The 25232-nt window shown below is 38.1% G+C and overlaps 1 protein-coding gene across 1 annotated transcript in view; it reads right to left on the reverse strand.

Annotated features, from left to right (window-relative positions):
- Positions 1-1116: 1116 nt before the first annotated feature.
- The window catches only part of aacs (acetoacetyl-CoA synthetase), a 39814-nt gene continuing 15698 nt past the window's right edge, over positions 1117-25232 (reverse strand). Inside the window, exons 10-18 of the mRNA XM_088008709.1 lie at positions 23308-23432; positions 13642-13706; positions 10465-10587; positions 5541-5654; positions 4683-4808; positions 4495-4564; positions 3773-3831; positions 3368-3570; positions 1117-3256 (exon numbers count right to left, since the gene is read on the reverse strand). Coding sequence (XP_087864835.1) covers positions 3119-3256; positions 3368-3570; positions 3773-3831; positions 4495-4564; positions 4683-4808; positions 5541-5654; positions 10465-10587; positions 13642-13706; positions 23308-23432 — 1023 coding nt within the window. The 3' untranslated portion in view covers positions 1117-3118. The remainder of the gene's footprint in view (positions 3257-3367; positions 3571-3772; positions 3832-4494; positions 4565-4682; positions 4809-5540; positions 5655-10464; positions 10588-13641; positions 13707-23307; positions 23433-25232) is intronic.

Genomic DNA, 25232 nt, shown 5'->3' on the forward strand with positions numbered 1-25232 from the left:
GAATATGACTGAGAGAAAAACAGCTAAAAAGGTTCTTATCGCTGATGGTTATTTGTGAATTTGGCAAACACTTTAGCTTGTCACCAGCCGTTTTCGCAAAGCGCTCAACTCTGAAATCCAGACCCCCCATCATTCTCTCTGTCTGCACTCCTTTTTTCTTCAAAATGATAGCAACCAAGACTTCCAAATCCTTTCTATTTTTGTCTTTTTCTTTCCAAATCATGTTGACTGACAGGTCTGAGCGTTCACACTTACCCTATAAAGGTTACAGGGATCTTCAAATCTGCCTAGTTTACTTTTTAAAGAGCCATCGATCAAAATGAGTGGCTTCCACGCGAAAGGACTCAAACACTCACGCAGAGAAAACTTTTCCTGGATCAATCCATCTGTCTTTCATCTTCATCCCAAAGTTTCCCTCATGAACTGGAAACTTGAACAACACCACCACCAATCAGCCGGTATCGGATTTGCTGATGTGATCAAGGGATACTCCATTTACCATAAACTGGAACCAAACCGAAAATATTGATACAAACAGTCGAAGTCTTGGTAAAAACTCCAAAACTTGCATTAATTAGCAAATGCACAGGGAAGCAACTGTAAAGTCAAACTAGACCTCTACATATTCCCCAATTACAGAAAAATGTGTTTGGGGTTTAGCTTAAGGTGCAAAAGCAAGAAAGTTCTGCATGCCTTGGACTTTTTCTTCCTTTTTTGTCCTTGACATCTTAGTCAAGTTTAGAGCTCCTATAACATCAGCATAGAAAGCAAATCTTCAAATTTCTGACCAATATTCCTGTTGTCATGTCTAAAATGGTGTAATGTCTGTTTTTACTTATTCTCTTGTTATACAGCACTTTTGTCAATCTCTCTCTTTTTTAGTATCCTTTATAAATACATATAATTTGATTCGGCTAAAGCAAACTATCCAGATAATAATCCAGTTTATTTTCATTGAACACAGAAAACTGTGGTCAATCAAATAACTAAACGTGAGCTTACAATGGAATAGAAGTAATATAAAGAACAATAATTTTAATCTTTTTGCTTTAGTTTTACAAGTCCTGTCCTAAACACCAATGCATGTAGTAACATGGGAAGCTGTCCAACCTCTGATCCTTTTGTTCATGAAAGAACCAATATTCATTTATTTAAAACAGAACAAAATAACATCACACATACTGTCAATGAAACATTGGTATGGGGGAAACTGTTCATTTTACAGGACTCCTGTGAAAAATTAAATTAATTTGAAAAGATGTTAGTGATGAACAGCAGAAAATCACAAAACGCTTGCAACCAAGCCACCTACTACAGAGCACTGTGACAATCAGAAAACATGTGAATCTTATAAAATGCTCCCTGTATGCGAAATGTAAATGTAAATGTAAGTCAGGCACATTTCCAGTGACTGCCAGTATTTTCTCCTTTATACTGACCATTAAAGCTACAAACAAGCAAACCTGTTTCAGTTCATTCGTCGGATCTGCAACCCATACCAAAAAAAAAAAAAAAAAGGTTTTGAATAAATACAATTTTCCTGTGTAAAAAAATTAAACATCTATTAAAAGAGAAACATTTAAAAAGCTATGACACATGTGATGTTGAAGATAATAGCCAACAAAAAAAAAAAATGTACATGCACAGAAATGCAGATCGATTTTGATCTAAACCTTCCAAAAGTAGTCGCACCAATTAAAGTTTCACATTTGGTCACATGACCACATCTTGATTCAGACGCGCTAAATCAAGAGAAAGTACCTCATCGTTCTGAAGTTCAAGAAAATACAGATGGTTTAAGTTATAAGACGATTCCCAAACCCATCCATTTGAGAATACAACAAGATTTCCATCGATTCTGACCAAGCTTGGGCTATTTTGTACGTAACTGGCGATAAAGGTGCCAAGCTGGTAGAAACGCACAACAAAAGTCTTCCAGATGCAGTTCCAGCAAAAAGCAGTGCTACAAAGTTTCATCTCAAACATACTGGATATTTATACTTGTAAAACATTTTTTAAAATCATGTATCATTTTGTCCACTTTATGCACTACTTTGCATGGATCTTTTAACAAAATCCCAATAAAATACATTTAGGTTTGTGATCATATTGAGACAGACAGAGAGAAAAGGTGAATGCTTTTACAACGGGCATAAGAGATGAAGATCAAATGCACAGAAAGAGAATTCCCTTCAGGAACACTTCCATATCAACATTGTAAAACAGAACAGTATTCAGACAGGAAGAAACACTGAACCAACCGAGGTTAGAAAAGATGTCAATGCAACCATATAAAGATGTGAAAAGCAGGCAGTGCTGTGAGGGCATCCAGGATTCCTAATTATCTTGAGTAAACTTTGACATTTCATGCAAGATCCAAACAGAATCCCAACCTTTGGTTATGTTTAGACGGTTATATTTGAATGCATAATTATAAACACAAGTTCATCTTCCAAAAATATACATTAGTCGTCTTATTGGTATGCATATGCATACACACACACACACACACACACACACACACACACACACACACACACACACACATAAAGCGATGCACACCATACAACAACGATCTGCTGGCATGAAGTGAAGTTTTATGAGTATTTTTCTGCACACCTTCCCAGGTTTTATTCCTAAAGCTTCTCTGAAGCAGCATCAGGGGTAGAGATGAGAACCGCAGAGAGATGAGATTCTTTAAAGGATGATGAAAATCAAACTGTGTACGCAAACACTTAATGCTGCGCTTAAAGTTTTCATAGCAAGCTTTACGGGATAAGCTGACTCACAAGCACTGCTGTGCACATCACATTACGCCCAGAGTTTAATTCGGTTAACATTTATTTAAACAGCTTGACACACTATGAGCAGCAGCATAAAGACAGTATTAAAAGCTTGCCTATCGACCAGTGTACCTCATGGTGTAAAGTCTCCCTGCATTGTACCATCAGCTTATTATGCATTGATGTAATTCCCTATTATTTTAAAAACACTTGTTCCCATTTCTTCTACCCATAAATCCGAGAGTACCTCCGTTTTCCACCGTCCCTCCCCTCTACCCAAGACAGTTTTACTAAAATTGACGTTTGTAGAGTCTCTCCTCCTCAGTCATGTATGCTTAATAGTTTTGCAGCTCAGGAATGTTCTTGTAGAGGTCCAGTGAGTCAGGGTTGGAGAACGCTCCTCTCTGTGCAACCTCCCGACCAGCAATGATCTGCTTCACAGCAACCTCCACCTTCTTCCCGCTGATGGTGTACTGCCAAGAGGGGGAAACAAAGGCTGTCATTCGGGCGGCAGCTGACTCCTGCTGTCTTTAAGACGTTCTGATAGTTTTATACGCATCTGACTGATATTCAAGATCTCTTACGGGGATGTCTTTTGTCTCCAGGAGCAAGGCAGGGATGTGTCGGGCAGACAAAGCTTTTCTGATGGCTCCTTTAATCTTTGTCACCAGCTCCGGATGGAAGGGCTTTCTAGGAGCCATCTTTAAGAACAAAATAACTCTTTCCTCTCCATCTGCATTGTACTGGGGCACACAAAGACTGTCTGACACTTCCTCGAAAGCCTCCACTGCAAGAAAGGAAAGCAAAGAAGACGATGGAAAAACAAAAATGAGAAGAGCATATGAGAGACAGGAGGTGGGAAGAATTTCAGTCTTAGACAATTGTTTTTTTGTTTTTTTTTGCTCCTAAGAACTAAAAGAGGATCTAAGCTAAATTATTATCATAACAATGATTTTGCCCTCCTTTTTGGCTCCGTCCTTAAAACTCACCGATGTTGTAGATCTCTGAGCTCCCAAAGCGAACTCCGTTGGGATTCAGCGTGCCGTCGCTGCAGTACAATCACAGGTTCAATATGTGTGTTATACATACACCACTACCAGAAAGAGCAAAAAAGTGAAATATGCAAAACTAAAAGAAAGTTTTTTTTTCCTCTAGCTCCTTCCATATATAATTCAAAATAGTTCATTTGTCTAGTCATTTCGACAGATGTAATGTCTCACACATAGTTAGAAATGGATAATTACAGTGTTGATTATTGTTGTCAATTTATGATAAAAAAAAGTTATTTATTGACATAACGAAAAACTGTAATTTAAGTTTTTTTTTTTTATAAAACTTTGTCGTTTGACATTTTTTCCCACTGTTGGTTCCATGTGAGCACCAATAAACAACAACAAGTTTAAAACTAGTACTGAATGTGATGACAGTGGCATTGCACCAAATATCTCCTTCAATAGGAATTAGAAATGTTTGTCTTGTATTTGCTTTGAATTGGTTCTATTTAAATAACTTGAATTGAATACAAACTGTAGTTGGAAAAGCATCAAAACTTGACTTGGTTTAATCACTGATATAATACAAATAAAAACCTCTTCAGCTGCATTGCTTAAAAAATAAAGAAATTAAGTAAAACTACAATGATAAAAAAAAAACTTGGTTTCAATATTTACTATAATTGATCTTTTGTGAGCAAATCGGTGAAACGACTGACCTTCTCCCCAGCATGACGATGCCTCCTGTCTTTGGGTTGATTTTGCAATAATCTCCATGGGCCCACACACCTAAAGCACAGCCACAATCAAAACCGTTACTTTTACTATTACTCACTCTAATTTGTCACATAAAACAACTGATCATCTGACATGGGTTTCCTTATTTGAATGTTTATTGTGTGTTTACCAGGAAACGTGGAAAAGTAAGCTTTGTGGTATTTGCTGCCATTCTCGTCATTCCAGAAGTGAGTGGGTTGGCAGGGGATCGGCTTCAGGCAGACCAGTTCACCGCTCTCGCCCCAAACTGGCTTACCTGGTGGTAACCAACACATTTTTCCATCAATAGCATTTTATAGCTTGCACTGCAGCAAACACTAAAGATAAATTTAACCGAGCAGTGATTAATAGTTGTGCACAGTGGCAGAATATGTCAAACACACCGCCTAGAACACTGTGTGATTCTACACAGCCCTGACCGCCTCGCAGGAAAGGGTTAAAGCCTTAAACACTGACTGAAATAATCCCAGGCTGAACGGCTTCAAATGATCCCTCAGTCCACTTTCCTTTGAGGTGGCAGAAACAGCCTGCAGAAGGGAGCTGGGGAATGATGGGCTAAAATCAATGAAAAAATATAAAGGACTTTCAAAACTCCCAACAAACTACTACAAGAAAAAAACAACTTGTTTTTGATGCATTGCCATTATAAATACTGCTTCCCAGTTATTTGTAATGGCATTTCTCCAGGGAAAGTTGATGTCACACTGCCTTATCTTTTATTAGTTGACATATACTTTCATAATTTATTAATCTATGATGCATGTAAGGTTCTCCTCCAATTAAATCTTCTTAAAAATGTAGTTTGTTGTCGGGCTCCAAAAGCAAATTAGAAGTTCAAGGGCATCTCATGGGCAATAAATGTGCTTACTATTCATTTTTATCAATATTGCAGCTTTCCTACGATTTAACAGCTGCTAAACTTAGACTGAAGTCCAAAGGAAAGGCGTTCATTTACTGGGAGATTCTCCCACACCAAGCATCGTCTTACCCTCAGTGCTCCAGGCTTCCACAGCCATTCCCAGGTTTCGTGACTGGATCTCGCCCCGGTACACTGGAACTGTTGGGTTTTGGCCCATGAAACACGAAACTATATCAGTCCCACCTGAGGAGAGATGTAAAGACAGACAGATGTTGATGAAAATCGCCACAATTTGTGTTTTAAGGAGTTTATTTTTTTATTAGTAGATTCATTTCACTACTCGTCTTCTCAGTTTACACAGAATATTCTTTATGCATGTTTTCTGACTGAATGCAACTGTTTTATTGAGGTTCGGATTTAGGAAAGTCAAACTCTTGACCTTCTTTTATCGAATGTTTTATATGCTTTCTTAGCCATTACAATACCAGCCTATCAGAGTTATTTCAAATCCAGCTCAAGGGGGCATGGAAGGGGTATAAAAATTGAATAAAATTGCATAGTTTCACAGGTTTGAAATGTTTACAATGCAATTTTTATCTAATATGTGTACAGTGATCAAATTGCTGTGACTTAAAACAAAAGCAGAGGTTATTCCTAGGCCTACAACACGGATTAGTAAACTATTAACAGTGTTAGTGATGACATTATTAATTGCTATTTAGATTTAAATCATTAAATCATACATTTTCTATGTTTAGCTGGTGTTTTCCAGTGTATTCCACAGTAAATTATGCCTTCTGCTCATCAAAGAGAAACAGAAGTTTCTGATGGTAGCTGCTTAATAAGCTGAGCTTTCTGTAAGCCTGCCATCAGCAGCTTTATGGATCTGCTGCTTGTAGCTTACAGGCTTTTTTACCTTTAGTTGCTGTTATGATGGTGTTTTTGGAAATATTTTTTTAAATAATTTTTGCAAGCAATAAAAAAAAAGCTTTTGTTCAGCCAGCTGACCGGCAATGTGTAGCAAGAGGTTGCATTGCTGTGTCACTATAAGCCCCACGCAGGAATGAGAAAAGAAAAAAATCTTTCTCTGACATTTCCTCCCAGCAGGAACAGAGTGAATTATGTTTTAGCACTTTTGAAACTAACTTTTGTTTTTTTAGATCTTGGTGTAACTTGACACCAGTGACCGTCCCACGCCAAACATCAAGTTAGATTAGTAATTTCTTTTTTTTTTTGTTGAACTTTTGCTCCTGTTTGCTGCTCTGTTTCACACAAGCTACTGCACCTGAAATGCTCCTCAGTGCTGCGGCTTACGGCAGCATCCCTGCGTCTCCAGAGACCACTGGGCCGGGGACATTACTTCAATTTGTCGTAGTATCTGTCTGGAACTGCTACCGCAAACTGGCGGTGTTAGCGCACTGCTCCACCTCCGCTGACCTATTTACGAGTTCTCCTTTCCTACACCTTCCTAAAACTGTCACGATGACACACACACTCGCATACATACACGTACCTATTTATCTCTTTCTGCCCTCCAATCATCAACTATTCCTGACACACTCTATTCATCTCCCCTCCCATTGTTCGCTCTCTACCTCCCTGCGTCGCTCCTCTCTGTATCACAGGCTACATCCATCCATCTTGTACCCTCGCTCCCTGCCCTTCTACTGCTCCTCCCTCTCTTTCTCTTCCTCTTTCTATCTGTTCTTCACACTCAGTCTCTGTGTCTGTCTGCCAGGTTCTTCATTGAGCTTTAATTGGCTCCCTGGAGAAGGAGGAAACATTGTCTTCTGATTACACACAAACACACTTATAGTGGGAAGATAGACAATTATCTTATTGTTACTCTCATCTGCATAGGTGGGCACAAACATGCAAGCAAATACACAGAGAAGTATATTTAAAAGCAAAAGTCGCTGTGGCTTTCTTGGGATGCTTTCCATGCCATTCCTTGCGCAAAGATTGTGTGTATAAACAAGAAGCCAACTTGTCACATTGATCTTATGCTCCAAGCAGCACTCTTCAGTTGGTGTTTTTTCACTATGAATGTGTGTGTGTGTGTGTGTGGAGGTGTAAAGGCTTTGAACATCCTCTGGGACATTTCAGGGCCAGACAAAGCCGCCAACTGCCACAAACCAACGTATCAACCACCATATTTAATCTTCGGCTGCATTCATTTTTTTTTTTTAAAGTAGATTGTACAAAGAAAGCATATTGTGAAAGTCACAGATTCAAACAACTTGCAGAAACACGTAGTCCCCGGAGGAGACAGAGTGAAAGGGGAGCAGAGAGGCGACATATGGGCAGTCAGACGGAGGTACATTAGAATCCAGGGAATCCAGCAGTGACAGTGTTAAAACCGCCTGGTGAGGAGAAAGCCACGTTTATGCTGGCAGGGACTCACGCAAACACCCTGAGATACACAGCATCTTTGAGAAAATGGTTCATAATGCAAATAAAATCTCCATAAGCTCGAAACAACAGCCTGCAAAGTCTGTATATATATTCTGGAGTCGACACGCAGTGGCACAGGGTGAAATCCACACAGTGGCCCTTCACATATGCCACCAGGCAGTGGTCACAGTGGCACATATGCTGTGATAAGTCCTATCGCACATGCGCGCACACACACACACCAATGGGGTTGATGACCTCGGGGGTCAAGGTTAGGGCGGTTGGCAGCCAAGAGGGCTGCAGCCTGCTGATGCCCTTGGCGACAAGGGGACCAGCTTTTCCGACTAACAAACACATATTAACACAGAGAACAAAAATCTCGCTCTAAAATGATGAATCCACGATATTAATCACCAGCATAACAACCTAGGTTGTGAAAAACTATTAAAACCCTCTGATCAGAGCAGACGTTCAGTCAAGCAGGTCATTTTTCTAAGATAGCTTCAGGTCAAAAGACTGAACAGGCAGTTTAATTTCAGTTTAACCCTTTGTGTTTTAAATGAATGTGCATAATCAGACCTTTTTTTAGTAAAACACAATTCATAACACCTTGCAAGTACTTTTTCAAGAAGGTTATCACATTTTGCTGTTACAATGTCAAACAACAATATAAGTGTTTTGGTTTTTATGTGGTAGATCAACAGAAAGTCATAAATAATAGTTAAGTGGGAAGAAAGTGACTGTTTTTACAGGAAAATCCTTAAAATGTTGTGTGGATTCAACCTTTTTTTTTACCCTATTAACTCTAAATATGTACAATTGAAACAAACTGTCTTTAGAAGCTACTTAGTTGGTAACATAAGGCCCATCATGAGTAGTTCACAAATGCATACTTTTACATTGTTTACTGTGAAAACAGAACAGGAAATTAGAAAAAAAAATCCTTGTATAAACATGCTCCTTTCTCAATAATTACAAAATAAATATCATGGCCTATTTGTAAATTACTTAGAGTTAGATTTCAAACAAGACTATCAAAAAAATCAGGAATAATGAAATAATCAATTTTAATGCAACTTGAAAAGCAAATGACCTCTCTTGAGAGCCAATCCTCAACATGATGTTGGTTTAGCAAGCTTGTGTAATATAACAAACGTGGACAGTAGGTAAAAAAGCATGACGAAAGTTGTGAGAAATAACTCCAGTCTTGTTGTGCACAGTTCTGCTCTTTGCCTTTCGACGTTTCCGTTTAGTGATTGGCACTCGGGTCGACGCCCATGTCCACTCTCTCGTCTTGCATGTCAACGGGAGCTTGTGTGTTCGTCCCGGTGCATGTGAATATGCGCGTACATAAAGTGTGGGTGTGTGTGCCGATGTGCATTCGACGTCAGTCACCGAGCCTCTGCTAAATGTTAAACGTTTCAGGACTCACTGAAATAGACAGATAGCATTCTATTGACCTGTCAAAATCACAAAGGAGGCTGAGAGAGGCTGTGTGTGAGTCTTTCGGTGCATGACTGTGCTGTGACGAAGACGCGGTTATATATATATTATCTTGCTGAAATTTTCTTTGTTTGCGCCAGTTCTTTGTGTTAGTGTCACATATGCTTTGTTGCTAATTTTGCATCACAAAAGAATTCTGAGCAGTGCTACAAACCAGATTTTGGTTTTGAAACTGAGTTTATAACCTGAGATCAATCAGCTTCTTAAAGAAGGCAAAACTACGCCACATTTCATCTGACCATGCTCCCTATTTAACAGTTATTTAGAAGAATGGCACATTTTATTTGGACTACTTGCTTCGCCGTAGCTGTGCAACTCACTTGAAAGAAAGTGGTGAATAAGCCGTATCCAATATATCAGCTTGATAAATTCTGATCCTGGAGGTTTCACAAAAGCCCAAATTACTGAACATTAGAAATCTCTCAAGTGGAAGGTTTGAAATTAGTGGATGTTTTAACTCAACTTTTCTACATTCTTCATTTCTGCTTAATGTTGGTTCTCGTCCAATGCCTCTGCAACACTTATTGAGACTCCTCACCCAAAGTCTAGCTCCTTATTTTCTGCTCGACAAGGCAGAAAAGGGGGTGAACCGGCAGCCGTCTTCTGTGAGATTTTCACCTGCAATATACCTAAATCTTTGAATATTTGGCTGCAGTTATTAGAACTTGATAACCGTTTCTTCTGCAGACCCTCAGAAGTTAATTTCTAATTTTCTTTCAGAGGCTTACAAATTATTGCCTATTACTCTTGTCAAATTGTATTTCAGTGCATGTTTGTCATATAAATGGCTGTTTAGAGATTCTAAACCAGAAGAATTCGTGAATCTTTTTTGCTCTTCAAGTTCGGCTTTTACTCATTACAGAAAGATACCCACATCTTTATATGGTAACATACAGCTAGAATATTTATAAACTGTATTTCAGCTACTTCACAGGCTTCAGTATCAGTGTCATCTGTGCCTTTTTGTTTCTCTCTAGAGATCCTTTCCAGATACTCTGACCATAAAGAAGAATTTAACTGAACATGAAAGAATCTGACCGAGAAGGAGAGAGATGAGAAAAAGTAAAGAGGAGATGACTCAAAGACCAAAGCTTGTTTTCCTTTTTGTGGGAAACTCAAATCTTCCATCTGTCTAAAGTTAACATAGTTTGTTTACCTGAGATGGAGCCCAGCAGCACGGTGCTCTTGATGCAGCGATAGACGTAGTCGTAGCTCTGAGGTTTGAGTGGCGATCCAGTGGACAGGATGGTATGAAGAGACTGGAGGTCGTGTGATTCCGCTGAGAGAGAGAGGAAGGTTAAATTAAAAAAAAAAAAGTAAGAAAACATTTTAACAACTGCTTCCGAAATAGTTGCTCTTTTTTTTATTTTCAAACAGAATGCACACAGATTAGAACATTGTTTCTGAAATTAATGAAATCTGTCAGGTAATTTTACAGCATGTTAAGAACTGTGCAAAAGTTTTAAACAAGACCTCATTTCTTCTTTTTCCAAAGACCCAAACTTTTGGTAACCTTTTAAAGTGGTGTTAATCAATAGATGTCCATACTTTCAGAAGGTCTTCTAAAACTTTCTGAATAACCCTTCTCAAGTTTTGTACCTGAATTGTACAGTATATTCTTTGCTGCTGATACACGGGTATTTCCCACCTGAGAAATGAAGGACTATTCAATTGAAAAGTAAGTCGACCAAAGGAGAAAAGACCTAAACAAGTATCTACATGAGATGAACAGCATCCGAAAGCCTCACTAAGGACCCAAGAAATGCGTCAGCCTTCAAATAAATACTGTAAGTTATTTGTGAATCTACTTGGCACAAAAAAAAACAAATCCAATGTAATGATAGTCCAGGTGAGTTATCTTTGGTGTTTATATGAATTGAATTAAAGTAACACAAACAAACTGTTGCTTGATGACTGCCATAAAAAGTACTTTAAGATCCATGGGATTGTTTTATCAACTTCACATGATCAGAGCAGGTGCAGTAAAATGTGCACCTGTGTTAATTTCTAAATTAACCTGGTTACAGGTTTGTGACATTTCTTCTTTTTCATCTGTTACATCAAACCCCACTTACTGACAAATTTGTGTTTTTGCTGAAAAAAAAAAAAAAGGAAATTGAAATACTATTGTTGTGATGACAAAACAACTCCCAACTTCTGCTAACAATTTTCTGAAATAATTCCATGCTTTGTCCTGTGATCACTGCTGTAATTCACTTATCACAGTAGCAGCTGTATCAAAAAAAAGCAGATACAGTTGCAGGCGGCAATAATTTCAACCAAATTAGAAATCGGCACACAAAAAGTGGGCAAGCACCTGCGAACAGCTGTGGCTCCTGGCACCCCCAACATGTTGTGTTATTGCAGTTAGCCACCCTGCTGTGACAGAGCCTATAAGCCCCTATTTACTGAAACACACATGCACACACACTTTAGGTGTCATCCCCAGGATCTATGCACATGCTCTATTATCACCCACAGATGCCCAAACCACATGCCAATAACACCCTGTGAACCGAGAGGCTTCCAGCAACCGACCCTCACCCCATAAGCGCACACACACGCATACACACACACAGACACAGTGGGAACTTCTGCAACCCCCCACCATGCCTCCAGGTGTCCAGTCCAAATGTCAGCTCAGGGAAAAGGGCTTCTCCACTGGGGCAGTCAGTGAAGATGCTTCCTAAATCGAGCCCAGTCGAGTCATGCTTGCACGCTACACACACACACACACACACACACACACACACACACATTCTTAAACTCACACAGCTAGAAACATCTCCCTTTGCTTCGGTCTCTTACTAATAAGAATCCAAACACACACTTGCATACACACACATACACAATGCCAGCTGGATCAAGTGGCTTGGGAAGGGGAAGGCAAAAAAAAAAAAGGAAAGAAAGATAATGTCTTTTGGGACTTTAACACTAAAGTGCAAGACCAGTTCTGTAGCCCACGCTACGTTAAATGGTTCCATTCGAAAGATTGGATGCTCCCTGTGTTTTGTCTCAGTTTTCTTCATTAGTCTGAAGTGCGAGGAGACAGTTTATCTACACAAATAACCGAGTCTGTTTCATGGATCAAAGAAAAGTCTAATTTATAAACACTATTTTTAACAACAGTTGCTATTTTTGAATGCTTATAATCCTGACTAGAAATAAAAATAAGAGCCACGGAGATCGGTCACATTCTGAACTCTGAACGGCATTTAAATGAAAGGAGTTGAACTTCCCTGTTTTATTGAGGATTTATAAATATCAACCGTCGACATTAAAATCCCTGCTAAAGTTCAGACAAATATTTTGAAATTGTGTTTTTCCGTTCAGTTAAAAATCTGTGAATGCAGCCCAAGTTTCAACACTGCACCATTAAAACAAAATTCAATTCAGTGAGTTTATAATCTTCTAACATTCTTATTTCCTCATATATTTCACAAATATCAAACTTCAGGACGGATATTAAGATGATGTCCACTGTTTACACATAAAGCTTTCCATGACCTAAGTAGTAAAACTGTAGTCTGATCTGACCACAGTACTGTTTTTGCCATGTTTGCCAGATGCCCTACACCCACTAGGTGACTTCTGAAAACAATTTGTTGTGGTGGATTTTATTTAAAGGCGTCATATTGGGTTGCATACAAATGCACAACACATTAGTCACATTAAATTCCAATAAAATACACTGGAGTGAGTAGATTTAATGACAATGAAAATGCGTAAAAGTTAAAGGGAATTCATATTTATCCAAGCCACTCTTGGTATCTACAGCACTGGAACTGGTTTGGTCGCCAAAAATAAACATCGCTAAAATGTTGTCAATTTTTTTTCATAATTATTCATATTTCATCCTCTAAGAGTACGCAAGTGGGTTTTTCTTAGAAGCTCGTTGTTATATCTATGTTTGGGTTTGCCCTTCAAAGTTAATACGTGTGTGTGTGCGTGCGTGTGTGTGTGTGCGTGTGTGTGTGTGTGTGCGCGTTTGTTTGTAATACCTTGTGGGGACGATTTTCCTGACATATGCTACGTTGTGGGGACCAATCGCTCCTCGTGGGGACCTGAGCCTGGTCCCCACGAGGGGAAACCCTGTTTTTGGGTCAGGGGTCAGAGTTAGGGCTAAGGTATGAATTGAGTTTTGGTTAGGGTTAGGGTTAGGTATGTGATGGGTAGGGTTAGGAAAAGGGTAAAGGTAAGGTTTAGGCTGTAGAAATTAGTAGAAATGAATGGAAGTCAATGGAAAGTCCCCACAAAGATAGCAAAACAAACATGTGCGTGCGTGCGTGCGTGCGTGCGTGCGTGCGTGCGTGCGTGCATGCGTGTTACTCACAAGGTTTGAGGTTCTTCTCCTGCACCAACGACAGCCACTTAGCCCCAGTGCCAAAGATGGTGATGCTAGAAATGAGAAAAGTGGACACAGATATGAATTTTTGGGAACAAAAGAGAGAAAAATGAACAATTCCTCAATAGGTCATTCTAAGGACAGAATGGTAGTTTTCTGGGAAAAGAATAGATTTGCATCTGAGGATCCAAGAATCTTAGTCACCATTTATAGCCTCCGACATACATGTATTGTACTCTAAATTATGAAGCACACATTGCTGGATAAATGAAGAACATTCCAGATGTTTTCCTTGAACTTTCTGCAAGAAAAAAAAGTGCACACTCTCCTGTTATGGACCATGCAATAACATGTCCAAAAAATGTAAAACTCTTATTATCTATTAACACCATTAAAGACTTAAAAAAAAAAAACACGAGTAAAAGAAATGTAATCTATTTAAGAATTTGCACAAATTTTGGTTAAGAATTATTTAATGGTAAAGAAATTGATAAATGAACCATTTTTAAAATAAAAGGAGGCGATGCCAGACCGCTGGAGTGACTGTGACATTGCTGCTTAGCCAGAACCGTGGTATTGCTCCATTTATTGCTTCAGTGAATCTGAGCTGAATGTAAATAAAAGCCTAAAAGGGGCACAAGTTACTGAGCAGCCTTTGCCCTTAATCCCATCTGCTCCAATGGAGCTGCTCAGTTGCCTGTTGTACTTGGAAGCTCCCAGTGGAGAAGAATGAGTCACTGTGTAAATGTAAAGCAAGGTGATGCAGAAACACAGCCCGTGTGCTCAGTTAAGCCTCGATAAAAAATGAGGAAAAGGGTGACTGGGAATTGACTTTCACCTGAACAAACACAAAAAGACTTGCAGAGTATTGGCCAGACAAGGAGGACAAAATGTCTCAATTTTAGATGCTCCGCTAGGAAAAGTATCGACAAAATGTTTGCACTTAACAATCGTGAAATTGAATGATTTGAGAAGTTTCCTTCTTGGTGAGTGGAAGTCACCCTGGCAGCTGACAACAGTTGCACAACATGTGTGGAAGGCATGAAGGGGCGAAACGTCACTTTTCATTGCAGGCGGTTTTAATTTTGGAACCAAACAAAAGGGCCTTTTAATGTCTCTGTGAATGGGAATATCTGCATTCTCGTCCTTTCAAGTTATTTTTGTTGACGTCTTAACCAATCAACTTGCCTCTTATCATTGTAATAGACAATTCTTCCACTGAAAAACAAACCTAAAATCTATCTGTATGTGGAAGACACAATCCTTTGGTGCTTTATTGATCAAATGGCCAAGAATCAGTTTGTGATGAAAGCTGTTATTTGTTCCATTTGTGGTTAAAAGATGTGGCTGATGGGGTGAATGACCGGGGCGGGGGTGAGATGGGGTGAAGTGGTAAAGGTCCCAAGAAGAATTGGGTGGTACTGGGTGGAATGAAGCCACGTGTCTGATGCATTTACTCCTTGGTCATGTTGATTCTGATGAATTTCTCTACAGCCACAGGATGGCATTTTAAGCAATAAGGCCGAAAATCTACAGTAAGGTTCTCAAAAGCTGAGAATTTGGAGACATTTTGCCAATTTTCTAAAACACTGTATACATGAAAGCTGGTAAATTTGCATAGTATTAACCCTTTTGATTGTTGTTTTTTTTTCTTTCAAGAGAACAGAAAGTTGCATGGTTAGGTTTCTGTTTGCTGTAAGCGGTTATCTGAATTAATTTCACTTCATTACAGTTTTAAGACATTCGAGTTCAATAAAGCATAATGTGCTTTCCGGTCAGAAGTTATACACATTCAAAAGGACAAAGGCCGACAATTACCAGCTTTCACTGATGCATTTGACCAGTTTTGGGGTGGAGAGATTTTAAAACCTATAATCTATGTTGTATAAATAAGAACTGGGTGAACAAACTTCAGTTTACTGAGTATTAATTATACATCCTGGTCAAAATTTAACCATACACCCCAAATATACACATACCGGTACATATTTTCGGATTAAACTTTATAAAATGAACCCAATTAATAATGCATGATCCCTTTAGAACAGTTAATACCTGATCTCCACATTTAGTTGCAGCCATCTGACTCCAAAGATGACACTCCTCCCCCAAATCTGTTTGTCATCTGCACACAAAGTCCCTCTCTCTTTTATCCATCATCCCTGACCCCCTATCTGCATCTGGATTTGTTCATTGCTTGCTGCCATGGAAACAGCCCTGCCGCTCTGATTGGAGGCAGGTGGCCAGGTGCGGCTGCTAATTGGGTGTTTAAGATGGAGGGAGGAGGAGAAGCTGTGAGTCTTTGCCTCTGAGGGTTGTGTGGCAGCACGACCCGACGTGTGCGTTTCAAGGGGGACGTGTAACTGGAAGCTGCTAAATCAATAAGAGATGCTCAAAAGCAATCAGACACAAAAACACCTCAGAGCAATTATTGCATTATGCGTCCCCGCTCCACGTCGTGATGCAGCAGCTGAAGCTCCACTTTTCATTGCGTCTATTCTAGACTACCTTTCCATTTGTTCTCTGGCAAGTAAGTCACTGGGGTGTAAATAAGAGCCTTTGCTCTCTTCACAGGTGTCCCGGACAAAAAGAAACCACGCAAAACTGCTGCTTGAAGGAATACAGTTTTAAGATTAGCAAATATTCAAGCATTTCTGAAAGCCAGGAAAAGTGGATCTTTTTGTAATTTTAACACAAACTAATACTAATTTTGTGGCAAATAGGCCAATTATAGCAATTAAAGTGTCCTATTTTTGTTTTAAGAAATTAAACATTTCATTTAGATATTGCATACATTTTTGTTTTCATTTTTCTTTCCAGTGTGGGTATGACACAATAACTTAAACTTTATTCTTTGTCCTAAAAGAAGAACAATTGACATTTTACACGGTCAATAACTGAACAATGAATAAACTGTCGTTTCAGGCTTGTTAAAAATAATCTGCCGCCACATCAGGATTTGACACAAATGGACAAGAGATTGAAGAGACAAGAAGATCCTCTGAGAACACCGGAGCTTCAGGAGTCACACTCACACACGGAACCTGTCAGAAATTAAATGCTGTAACCTTTTCTTTGCTACACGCAGGAATACATTCAATTCTGTTTCCACTTTGGTCCGGCGGGATAGTTTCACTAAAATCTTTCCTATGTACACCTTGCTCATGGGAAGTCGTCAGTGCATTCAGATGTTCTGTGCTTCACACTGTATCGAGAGATTGCAGTCTCTGTCAGAGCATGGAGTGCCCTTCAAAATTACTGGCATCCCAGGAAGAGGTGTGTAAAACACCCTTAAAAATACTTTTTCATTGTAGTATTCCTAAAAATGTGAAAGACAGAAAACATGCCATTCAAGTAATGTTTTTTTTTTTAATCTTCTGGATGACAAGGAAATCTCCAAAGCTCATTGTTAGGAAAATGCAGCACAAAGTGGTACTGAGGTCTAGTGGACTTTTCTGTCCTACTAGCACAAATGGAAACATGTAAATATGCTAATTATTTACAGTTGGTGAGACTGAAGTTGTAACAGATACTCAATAACAAATTATTAAATGTTTAAGGTGGCTTATGGTTGTTTTATAATGTCTCCTGGGATTTTAACTGAATGAAACTAAGAGCTTTTTTCCGACAAGTACTCCAGGTGGGCTGAAGAGACATGATGCCGTGAGCCTGCGTGACATTATAACCACTTTCAAATGTCTCAAACATTCAAAATAAAACCATGATAAAATCTTCTTGTAAAGAAATTATGGACTGTCACTGAGTCTTTCAGCAGGATAATGATCAACACAGAAATCACCGTTAAAATCTTTTATGGCTGAAAATAACTGTGGATGTTGCTGTAGTTTCGGCAGGTGGAAAAAATAATAACTTAATTTGGTTTCTTAATGTAAAAAGTAAAATTACTTCAACCAGATGTTTGTAAAAAAAAATAAATAAATGTATGAGAAAAAAACTGGAGATTTTCAGGAATTTACTTGTAGATGACAGAACTTGATTAACCTGAACTTTGTGGCGTTCCTTGGTTAGCCTCTTTAGAGCTTCATTTCATGCAGTGATCAAAAATATCAGCCTTTCACTATGACTATTTTTTTAACATTCTGACACAATACTGCATGAATCATTATCAGGTTTTACTTCAAAAAATATTTTAAAAGGTCAATAGCTCAAAAAAACTGAGGCACGGGAGCAATTAAATTATTAGCATCGCACAAATGACTAACAAAATTCAAGGTGAGAGGCAAAACCTAACAGTAGGTTTTACATTTCCCAGGTCTCTGACAGTTTCAGCTCCAATTAAAAAGTCCAACGTCAGTTCAGAAAGAAAAACTGTAAAAATTTATGGCAGTCTTCCCAGAGGGTTTTATTTTCCCCCCACTGCCTTCAGGTTCTAAAGAATATGTCTAAGGTAGCAATATCAGCACCTAATTGGTTCAGGTTTCTCACAATTTAAGGTATTATCCATCTTTCTGTCATACGAGTTGTTTTTTATTAAGCACTTCTGTATGGGCACTTTTGCTTAGTATATCCCAATCCTGTTCATTCAAGTTTCCCCATAAAAAAAAAGAATGACATCATATGATAAATGCTCAACTCAATAGTAACATTTAAACAGACATCAGTAACTTTGGAATCTACTAATAGTTCCTGTCAAAGATTTTTGCAGGAGGAGCGTTTCTTTGCAGTTTTGAAACTTCCAGGGTGTCAAAATGTCCTTTCTATTATTCCCCTCCTTGCTGAAGGCAGTGTGTCATCTGTAAAGATGTTTCACACAGGTATCACTGCGTTTAAGTCTCACTTTTGCTGACCGTGGTACTTTTTTGTAACGTCTGCCTGGCAGAGTGTGGACAGTAATGCACAGTCACAGTCATGGACTAAAATGACAAAATTCTGAACTGATATATTTGCTGAAGGACAAACCAAGTGCAGAAAGGAGTTAAGGTCCTTGTGGACTTAATAATATAGATTATTTTTTCAATTATTACTATCTCTAAACAACTTTGTTCTTAAGTATTGAATCTTTGGTTTTTCATTAGTCGAAGGAGCTGGGTTTTTTTTTTATTGTAGAATAAATGGAAAAGTTCATCAACAATTAGGCTATTTTATTGGTTTTTAAATTGCACCAATAAAAATCAATTCGTCACATTCCAACCAAATGTCATTGTATGTTATCGAGATTTTAAATGATAGACACACATAAAGTGGTGCACTATTGTAAAGTGGAAGGGAAAAAATAAAACCCCTTCTTTAAAGCCCCAAAACCCGTAAACTGAACACCTTCAGCTGCAACTAAATTACTAAAGTGAGTCCACCTGTACGTGATTCAGTCTTAGAATAAATACAGCTCATCCATTATGTCCTGCTGCTTGTTAGAAAGTACGAGTGAATGGTATATTAACCCTCACATTATCTTTAACGAATCATTCTCATAGTTAAACATGGTGATGGGTGGGATTGGAGAATCTAAGTTTGCTTTTGCTGAAAATTGCAATGTGGATACTAATTATGATTTTCTGATTATTTTTCTTTCTTATCAATATCACAATTTTCCCCTTCACTCTCTGATATTTGGTATCTCAGCCACTCAAAAGCAACATCAGCTGTCGGCATAAAGAGCATCCGGAATCCGTCAAACAGGCCATATTTATTACCAAAATGCACCACAGCTGAAATATATGACCTACCAAATATTGAATCCAAGCTTTCATTTGCAACTGGAACATTACACACACAACCAAGACATACCACCAGAGCAAAACAGAAGGACTTAACCAAAAGCATATTCATGTTATGGAATGACCCAGTCAAAGTCTAGACCTAAATTAAAATGAGAATCTGCAAAAAGAAAATGATGTTTATGAATGCTACCAGTCCAATCTGAATAAGCTTGAGACGAGAAGAAAACACAAATTGTCACTTTGTAATTACGTACTGATTTGTGTTGGAGTTCGACATAAAACTGTAATAAAATACATTGAAGTTTACGGTAGTAATGTGATAAAATGAGAAAAAGTTATAGCGGTTTGAACAATTCTGCGAGGCGGTATATGTAGGCAGTTAGATAACTGTGTCCCTAAGCAGCTTGAAGGAACAGAACACAGCATAATCAGGCTGACAATTTCACTAAATAAAAAAAAACAAGAAGTTATCTTAAAAACTGCTCAGGGGCTTCATTTCACAAAGACAATTAAGAACGCGACTGCTAAAAGTACTGGCACATTGTAGTTTGGCAGCAATCATCCAGCTCCTTTACGACGTACATAAACCTTTCTAAAGTTTTAATTGGAAATGCTTAGAATTTACTCTGACAAAGCACACAATCTTAAAAACCCATAGTGAAGGAAAAAATATGTTCATATTATTTGTTTTATAGAAATTAAACCCATCACAGCTCATTTCATCCAGCTCACACATCTACACACTTTAATACTTTTGCCCTTACAGATTGATCAATAGGGTTTATAAAGTAGTGTTTATGGTATTGAAAGTGGGAACGGGAATCGCAAAAGGACATTTAGCCAAGACAAGATCTGTTGTAAATATTGTGTGTTTTATTAAGGAAGGTGGTGTGTGAGAATATTTCTTTAGGGATGGAAAGAAAGACGGGTTGTAAAGAAACTGCAGTTATTACAAATGTTTTTATACTGATCAGCAGAAGCTTTGGCAACCAAACTTACAGCCACATCTATTTTAAAAGTGGATCAAATCCATAATACATAAAGCTGAGCTCACTTAACTGAAGCATAGACATGACTTGATTATTATGGTGTAGCCTGGGTGTTGTAAACTGCTAAAGCTGTTCCAACAGCTTTAGGACTCTTTAATGACAGAGTAGGAAGAGCGCAGATGACTGGGGTTATCTGCAGCTGTAGCTCCGCTCTCCCACACCTGTTGCTGTGCAGTGATGCTCAGCTGTCTGAATAAAGTCTTTTAACAAGACACAAATTTGACTATTTTTCAGTTGTGAAGAGCATGAACAGTCGCGGTGTGAAAGCAGAGTGAGCAGAGCATTTTTTCAACTCAACTTTTTTAAAGTAGAGTTGAAAACTGTGATTTGCCTCTCTGTTAGGCAACAGACTGCAGGCTAGCTTTCTGAGAAGATTTACTAACTAAAAGGCTAATATGTGCTTGTTATTGTATCACTCTTTAAGACTAGAGTAGCAAAAGAGGAAAAGATTCTGCACTAGAGTTGTCCCGATCAGATTTTTCTCCTGCTGATTCCGATTCCGATCACGGCCGATCACCGATATCGATCACATAATTATTATTTTTTTAATCATAAGCACTACCGGTTACATTATGTGGAAAAAGGAACCATGAATTCACCTTAATTTAGACAAAAACTTGTTTTTAATAACTTTTTTCAAGAAGAAAACTAAACAAAACAGACATTGTGCAAATTGTACTGGTATCGATAATACTACCTTTAACAGACTGATAACATATGAAGGCTCTGAAGAGGCTAAATAATGCAAAAAGTCAAAATTAAACCTCTCAACATTGCCAAAAAATTCAAGTATAAAACTTAACATTCAAAGGCAAAAACAGGATCCATTACAATAAACAATCCAGAGTTACTGAATGAAAACTTCCTGACAGCATGGCGGCTAGCTGATTACTGCTAGCTCTGATTGGCTGTTTCTGACTGAGCGGAGTAATTATGCAGAACAGGGAGGAGATCGATTATTTTTTTAGAGATTATCTGTCTCATGTTAGGACAGTAAAAGTTTTAATAAGTATGTAAAATTATTTTTTAGGTTAGATGCTGCAGCTTTAAGCAGAGGTTCGGTGTGTGAGTCACTACCAGGTGGAGCAGAAGCGGCGCTCCGTCTGTGAAATATTACTACCTGTAGCGTAGCAGCGGTTCAACAGGAGAGCAGAACCAGCGTCTTACATCACAGCTCGAAGACTTAAGTAATTTTGCGGGTTATTTGTTTAGCTTTCTGACCGTCATGCTAATCCGGGTGAGTGTTTGTAGCTGTAGCTGCTTTACCTGCTGTCTGATCCTCCATATGTCTTTTTTACTGCAGTGAACTCCGTCAAGTATGGCATTTTTATATGACATATTAGCTTCGTTGTGTTGATGCATTTTGACTGCTTCAATTTTCCGCCGCAACACGCAAACTTCCCCATTCACTCAGTGCGTTATAGTTCCACATCGCTTAGGATTTGTTGCTGCTCTAATCTGCAGAATAAAACGTACTACTAAATTCAGAAGCTGTTTTGTCTATGTTTTTGATATTGTCTACATTTCAAAAATCAAACTAATGATGCCTAAACTTTAGCTGTCCTGTTCCTTACATTTAATTTTCATTACCATCTTTCCTCCTTTAACCTTTTCCAATAAATGCTGCGTCAGTAAATGGAAAACAAAAGCTTACCAAGTCATTTTGATCTGCCATCTAAAAACCCATTAAACCCTGAACAAATCTTTATTCATGGCCACCTTTCTGCATGCATGCGTGTACAAGTTCTCAATTAGATAAGCAGTTGATTGATTCTGTGGTTTTAAAAAAAATGCTCTCTCTACTTGTATATCCGCCTTTTCCTGAATCTCATTAATCAATAAACAGACATATTAATGTTTCAGACACCCTTTTCTTAATCTTCACTCTCAGCTTTTAGGCATTACAATGTTTTTAAAATGGAGAAAACAAGTTAATCACATCCATACCATCAAACAAAGTCGGTATTACATTAACTGTGTTGAATTTTCTCTTAAATGACAGTAAAATTTTAATTTTGCATCTGTTTGAAGACTCCCAAGACTCTAACTGAAAAATAAAATCTAGCTTAAATGAACAATAACAGATTGTTATAGGACTATTTGATAAACTTAAGAAAATAGGTAATTTTTTTAATTATATAGAGCTGAAATTTAGTTATTAAGGAGTTTTATTTGTCTCAGCGCTTCAACACACATCTGTCTTTCTTTAATGCCGCGGTCTCCTCTCTTTCCCATTTTGAAGAGTGGCTAACGGAGAGAAATGGATCTGTGTGTGTTGAAATAAGTATATCACAAGGAAACAGGAAGTACATGATATAAGATGTATTGACACTCCAGCTTTAAAATATAAAGAATAACTTAAATTTTAAACTTTTTCATTTTTATTTATTTTTATAGGAATGTCAATTTCAATATACTGATAATTTTGACACAGTGGAGTTTATTCCCGCCCTCTGAAATAATGCACATATATTAGAGGTTGTATTTTTTTTATTTAACTATTTATATTTGTAAGAATCCACGGTGACATTATTTGAAACCTGTTCATGTGTCTTTACCAGGGACGGTAATAACTGTGGAGGATTGTTCTGTAGCAGGAATGAAAAATAACTTTTGTTTCCCTCATTTGAAATCCATTTGCTTAATATTTTCACCAATAACATTCCCAAACCTTGTAGGGCACTGAAAACATTCAAATTACAATTTCAAAAGGAAACTTTATTTCTTTTCAATGTCAAACGCCTCTGTGTCCCTAAATGAAAAGGCAGCCCATTTGGAGAAAATCTGTAATTTAAAAAAAAAAACTCTGATCACTCCTAGGATGATTTCCTTCCCAGAAACAACACAACATTCCTGTCACCTTGTTTTTCCTGCAATCACTCTTTCCAGTTTGTATGTTTTTGTGCATGTGCGCGTTGGTAACTCACCCCAGCTTGTCCGTCAGGTCCCACAGCACATTGGCTGTTGGCATTAGCGGTGAACCATCGTATAAAACCACCGAGGCCCCCACTGCCAGAGCAGACACCAGCCAGTTCCACATCATCCAGCCGGTCTAAGAAAACACACATAGACACAGATCCATCCACGCTGATGAGTTATCTGAAATAAACACTCCTTTTGTCATCAACATGGATAAATGGACGACTCCCGCAGACAGCGATTCGCATGATTGCGTTTCTCATTTGGCAGCGTGCTGCGGTGCAGCTTTGGCGGCGCTCTCCGTTGGTACTAATAATGCGAATATTGATTCCACTTTGTGGAAAAAGCATCTGCAGGGCTAAAACAGCGGCTTTAACAATACCAAGTAGTGGCGACACTTTTGGTCAGACAGTTGATCTCTCTGTTGAAAGTAGACTAATCGTCAACCTCAAGCAGAAATCAAAGTTTTGCGGTGATTTGGGACTAGTAGACAAAATGAATTCTTCACAGCCAAAGTATGGAGACTCAATAATAGTTAATTGCTTCTAAAACTCAATAAAACAGAAGCTTATCATGTTTTTAAAGTTTTCATATTTTAAACTTGTACATTTTATGGGCTGTGGGCCACAGATTGAGATGAGAAACCAAACAATTCTCCACAAAAATCCAAATATTATGCTTTTAATTTGAAGAAAACTTTTTCATTTTATTGATCCAGGCTACAGAGTTTTAACAAGACATGGACTGATGCATTTCCATACAGCACATAAAGTTCAGTTTGTGGGAAACATAGGCCCCTTTGCTCTCGGGAATTACAACTTGAATTTATATAAAACATAAAAATCATAAAATCTAAAGTTTGACATTTTTTCATCAACGTGCTTTCATCAGTGGTGTCCAGGTTTGTTTATTTGGCCAGTAATCTCAAGTCCAAATGCCACATACAACAAATATACAAAAGAGTTTTAACAGTTTCAGAGGAACTTGTGAAATGTGACTGCTGTATTATTACTTTCTCTATTTTTTTTTTTTTTTTTTTTTGCGGTTCCACATCTGCTGCCTTCTCCTCATCTTCATCTGCTTCTTTTCAGAGTCCCACTCTAATACTGGAAGCAAAAGCCTCCACTTACATCCAATGCATTGTTGGACAGATTTGTCAGACTTCTCTGGCATGAATCTGCTGCAGAAATAAATCATAAAGTCTTGCATCTGGCATCATATGGTGTGACATGATAGAATCAAGATTTTATATCAAGACTGCTCAGGATGATTTTTAATCACAAAGTGTGTGCCAGGCCTAAAGTCTAGCTCGATTTCTTTATTTTATTTTTTTTTTTAAAGAGTTTAATGATTTCCTGAAGATGTATTCTCAGTTCTCCTGTCTGCTGAACACTACAGGGAAGTTCCTTCTGTTCAAAAGGAGGAAGAGACGACTGGCTACACATTTACTTTCTCAACAGCGCGCCATCGCTGATGGCACACATCAGGACTCAAAGGGGTGTACAACATGAAAACAAGTTCATAAACCACAACAAATTACTTTCAGTAATTATCCAGTTATTCATACTCATACCAGTTTGTGTGGGTCCTGTTTTCATTCTGGGTTCGTTCACATTGTCTGTGTGATGATTACTTTAGATGATGGAATTTAAAGCGGAGCCATTGATGCTATCTATGGTGCTTATGAACAGATTATTAAGGTGATAAAGTTATGGTGTTTTTTTTTTACATAGTGGCTGTGATTTAAACGTTCATATTGGAGGAAATTGAAATATAGTCTTAGCACTCGATTAGGCTCAGATATCAATTTATTTTTCTAGACATAGCTGGACATTATTGGTCAAAATAAGCGATAAGTTCTTCAGGTGGGCGGTTGGTGGTTCTCTAAGCAATTTGTAATAACTCGGTTTGTTGTATCTGAAGTATAAAGACA

This window comes from Poecilia mexicana, unplaced genomic scaffold, assembly GCF_051168715.1.
Source record: "Poecilia mexicana isolate PSO_F unplaced genomic scaffold, ASM5116871v1 scaffold_9, whole genome shotgun sequence".
NCBI classification, from domain to species: Eukaryota; Metazoa; Chordata; class Actinopteri; order Cyprinodontiformes; family Poeciliidae; genus Poecilia; species Poecilia mexicana.